At 44.9% G+C, this 5,223-nt stretch overlaps 1 protein-coding gene across 1 annotated transcript in view; it reads left to right on the forward strand.

The window, feature by feature from the left end:
- Window positions 1-5,223, forward strand: part of LOC118329160 (inactive ubiquitin carboxyl-terminal hydrolase 54-like) — a gene marked incomplete in the record, with an annotated part of 48,668 nt that overhangs the window by 39,101 nt on the left and 4,344 nt on the right. The window contains 4 exon segments of the mRNA XM_035663143.1: window positions 46-956; window positions 1,550-1,647; window positions 2,157-2,273; window positions 4,308-4,575. Of these exon segments, the coding sequence (XP_035519036.1) occupies window positions 46-956; window positions 1,550-1,647; window positions 2,157-2,273; window positions 4,308-4,575 (1,394 nt within the window).

Here is a 5,223-nt window from a genome sequence, read left to right on the forward strand (position 1 = left end):
ACACACACACACACAGAGCTAACCTGCCTGTCTCTCTTTCTGCAGTGAAAAGCCTCTCTCGCTCCAAATACTTCTGACGGGGAAACAGGGCAACCAATCAGCTGCCAGCCAGGACCAGCAGGCCCCACCTCTCTCTCCCCACCTTGTTAAGCCCCTCCCTCCCAAAACAAACTCAGTGTCTGACCCCGCCTCCAGCGTCGCAGCTCCTATGGGTTCATCCAGAGAGGACCACAATACCGGGGGCCCCTGCTCTCGCTTTGGGAAATCCCTCTCTAACACCAGGTCCCTTCCTGCCCTGTGTGTGGACACCTGGGATCAGAGCCCCCTGGAAGACTTGGTTCCACCCCCTCCACCTGAGGAAGTAGACCATCCCGCCCAGTGGACTAGAACACCCCCTGTCTCCATCGCAGCACAGGCCCCGCCCCCACCCAGGCCGTATTCCCAGACTCCTTCGCCTGTTGGCACCAACGATAGGTGTCATCTGATGATGGAGGAGGAGCAATTTTACACCAGACACCCACAGACCACGCCCCCTATATCTAACCCCACCTCCAGACTAGCCCCATCCCCTTCTGGCTACCCGACCAGGAACTGGTCCTGCTTACACCTGGACCAACCTGATCTTGTTGATTCTTCCATTGACCCACCAATCAAATCGCCACTTTACTCACCCCCAGACTCCACATCCAGCACCCCCCCACCTCCTGTGAGCCGACCAGTTCGAACCTCCTCCCCACCCCCCAGCCAGGACTACAGAGCGGCCCTGCCTGTGGAGCGTTGGGCGGAAAACGTCAACAGATACTACGGCTCCCAGAATGCAACAGGAGGAGGGGGAGCAGCAGTGCCCGATGAGGAGATTTCGGAGCTGGACTCTCTATACCAAGCAAGTCTGCTGGCTCCCAGCATGCACCGGGGCAGCCGTGGAGTCAGTCCTCAGCCAACCAGCAACAAACCAGGTAGGACCTGCAGCAGCTCAGGGGTCCAGACCTCCAAAAACAGATGAACTAAGAAAGTCCTGCAGCCTATCACAACACATGACTGCTCTCCAACACTAATTCCATCTCTGATTGCTGTACTTATGATCAATGTTAAGCTACTGTCAACAAAACTGAACCGTTCCTGACGTTTCATGGTTAATCCGTCTCATGTCTGGTGCAGACACTGTATGTTGTTTTTACTGGTTGTTGTTGCTGTTGGATCAGAAGTTTAATGCATGTACAGACTGAGTATTCAGACCAAAGATGGTTATCTAGAACACTTTGTTCCCAACCTGGGGGTCCTGATCCTCACTAAAAATATATACAGGAGGCCTATATCTCAGCATTTCATTCATTTCACAAGTTAAATTTAGTTTAGATTGTTATTTAAGATAGAAAGTTAAAATAAATCTGTTGTTTAGATCTATGTTTCTGGATTTACACGTTAGACAACCGGAAACACTTTTTAATTAGAGCTGAAATGTAATGAACAAATTGGAAAAGCACTACTGTTACTACTGTTACTACTGCATCTGCTGTTCATAATATTATGTGTGTGTGAATGTGTGTAGGTGTGAGGAGAATGCTCTCAGGATCTGGACGGTCCAAAACACCAACGGCTGAGATTGAGAGATATGCCTACAGAACGCCGGTCACACCTCCTCATAAGGTACAACTGACTGTGTGTGTGTGTGTGTGTGTGTGTGTGTGTGTGTGTGTTGATAATTATTTTACACGTATTCAGTGTGATCATTTCCTAAAGCAGTTTCACAGCTGTCAAACAGCTACATGATCACAGTTCCTGTTGTTAATGTCTCAGCACACTCACTGTGGTCTAAGTGTGACTTTAGTTTAATAACATTTTAAGAAGTTTGAGGTAAATATTCTCAACATGTACTGTTAAATAACTTATTAGAGCAGAGAAACTACCCCCACATAGCTTTTGGTTGCTCTACAGATGCAGTAATTTAATGTCCTATTTTCTGCTCTGCTTTTTTTAGTTAACTTTTTGTAAAAAAAAAAAAAAAAAACGGATACTTTTAACTTTTGATACCAGGAGGGAAACAAGTATCTGGAATGTCTGGAGTATGTAGTTACACTGAAAAAGCCTGAGGGTGGACGGGTGCTGCAGTTTTCTGAAGTTTCTGAAAATGTTGTCTCATGTTCACGTCTGTGCAGCCGCCGCCAGGTGAAGACGAGAGCTACACCGCAGAAAACCTGCGACGCATCACCCGCAGCCTGAGTGGAACCGTCATCGGGTCTCGACCCCAAAACCTCGGCCCCTCCCGTAGCTGTGTAAGTTACACAGACAGACACACCTACACACCTACAGACAGACAGACACACACACACACATTACAAAAACACACAGTAATCTTGATCCAGCAGCTGGGAAACACACCAGCTGTGTGTATGTTTATGTGATCACTAGTCCCCATCATCATTATCATCATCATCATCATCATCGCCCTTCAGTATTTGTTGTATTTAACACTGTGCTGCCACGTTGTGTTTGTGTGATGTAACTGCAGCCTGGATTAGTTTCTGTTCTTCATCCAGATGGACGGCTCTTCTCTAGTTCTCTGGTTCTGATAATTCTTATGTACAGAACAACAATGACAACAACACACCTCTGATTCATAAAATACTTAAACATGCACTTACAGGATTTATAGGATTCAGTGTATTAAAGGCTGATTCTGTTCTGTGGGGGTCCACTAGAGAAAAAGGTTGGGAACCACCGCCTTAAAGAACTTCTTTAACCTCTCCTTGCCTTTTAAATGAGGAACAGCTGTTGACCTTTTTTGTGTAACTGACAAAATGGTATGAAAATAAAAATGTAGCATCATTCTGTAAAACTGATTTGGAGTGTTGTACATGGCATGTACACTTATAACAGCATCTCTTCTGAGTGAAAGCCTGTTAAAACTCTTCTGTTATGTGAAGCAGCTTTTCCCTCCGAGTGCCTCCTCTCTGCTGCCGCTGGCGTTTAGCCATCTTGTATTCATCCCTCAGGAATCGCCTCAGGCCAGCGCATTAAAGATTGATCACTGATTTAGCTCTTCTATTAAGCTTTTAACTTCAGCGCTCGCTGCCTGATCTGTACCGACAGCTAAGGTTTGAATCCAGAAATCACCGTCAAATCCTCCCAACTCCACCGTCTGTGGGAGGAATCATGATGTTTTACTCCAGCAGGAGGATTTTATTCTTCCTCTAAGTGTTGGAGGGTTGATTGCAGCTGTAACACCTACTGAAACATTCAAACTCACATGGTAAAGTTACTAAACCTGCAGTCAGTGATCATCATAAATAATTCTAAATAATAATAAATAATTGTTTCTTTACTAAAGAAATGACCCTATACCACAATTATCATTTACAGGTCACAAAAATGTTTTAATTTATAAAAATTTACCACAGACATACAGGCCAATCATAAACACGCCGGGTCCATGAATACATTATTACAGAGGTTAATGGATTGCAAAGATTAACACAAGAACCAAAAGGATGGATAGACCCTCCACTGCCTTAGAGCTCCAGTTTAAAGTGATTTTCATTATAAATGCAGCAATAATCAATACTTTCATAACAACAACATGAAATAACACTGTGTTGCGTGTCTCTGGTACTGAGTTACCAGCTGACTGTGCAGCTCCCCTGGGCTTTACTGAGCTTTATAGTGAGTTTCAGCTCATTGTTAATCTGTTCTGCTTCACTCAGCGCTCTTGTAGTGTCGTTTTCAGAGGAAAAGCTGTAAAAAGCCACTGTACACTACCTGCCAAACAGCCAACAGAGTGCATAGTGAAGCATTTAGCAGCTAGCAGAGACAGATAGTTGGTGAAGAGCAAAAACAGAGCTAGAGAGAGTGAATATTGGACTTGCACTAATCAGGTGACACAAGCACGAATAAATGATTGTGTAGCTCTGTAACTGCTGGATGTGGAAACAAGCAACTTTTAAACATCAGATTAAACGGAGATGATTCAGTGAGTCAAGAATCATGAAAATAAACTTGCATCTTAGACAAAGTTTTCACAGGAGTTTGGATCTCTTTCTCTAGTTCTATTTGATGTGATCGGTCATCTTTCACAGTTGTCCCTCCATCATGTTAACTTGTTTTCATTTTTTACTCCTCCTATTTTCTGTTTTCTTTTTTCTCTCCTTCCTTTTATTTTCTGTCTTCTCTCTCTACTTAATCTCATCTATCATCTTTCGCCTCATCTCCTTCCTCCTGTTTCGTTTGTTTTACTCCTCTCTGCTCCTCCTCCACCATCTTTATGTATTCTGCCTCCATCATCATCTGTTCTCCTCCTCCTCACCCTGAAGGACCCCTCTGTGTCCAGGCCCCCCCTCAAACACGCCGACCTTCACTCCTCCTCCCTCCTCCGTCGCCCCAGCACCTCCTCTCTGCACCTTCCTTCCTCCACCTCCTTCACTACAGATCCCTCCTACCTTCACCACCTCCAACACCAACACCACCACCACCTCCAACCCCGACACCACGGCCCCTCAGCTCCTGCACCTCCTCCACAGCACCCCTCCTTGCAGACATCACGGCCCCCGAGCTCAGGCCTCTCATCCTGGGGAAACTCAGGTAACCTGCTGGTCCTCCACCTCCACCAGCACCACCAGCACCACAACAACCAACACATCATAGTTACTGTGGGGCCTCACAGCAGGAAGATCCTTCAGCTTCACAAACAAACAGTTTTCATTTATTTCTTTTATTCAGGAGGTTCTGGGACTTTTAGGTTTTAGCACCTTGAAGGTAAATAGATAAATAATTTCCTGTTTATCCAGATACTTTTCATTCCTGGGAGTGTGGAGAAGGATTTATAGATTATAGACAATCAAGGTGATAGATTGTAAACATACTATCTATAATAGTCACCCTGATTGTCCATACTGTCATTTTACTATGTTGGTCTAGACCAGGGGTCTCCAATCTTTTTAGGAGTGAGGCAATAGAATAACATAATGGTGTGTATTTTCATATACAGGGTTGAACCACTTTGATATGGAATTGGGAGTGTGGCAGTCATTTTTTCTCTGGTCGTGGTTTTAAAGCCTCCAAAATCCCAGAAACAACATGAAGGACTTTGTGTCTTTGGTGGACAGGATTTAGGCTCTGAAGGTGCCTCCTGAATCATGGAAGTTTCCCAACTTGAACATAACCTGACTGCACCAGATGGTTTATCAGACGGACTCATCTGGGAAGTCATTGTTGGAAACTGTTTGGAAA

This window comes from Morone saxatilis, unplaced genomic scaffold, assembly GCF_004916995.1.
Source record: "Morone saxatilis isolate NCDOM2014 unplaced genomic scaffold, NCSU_SB_2.0 Contig19, whole genome shotgun sequence".
NCBI classification, from domain to species: Eukaryota; Metazoa; Chordata; class Actinopteri; family Moronidae; genus Morone; species Morone saxatilis.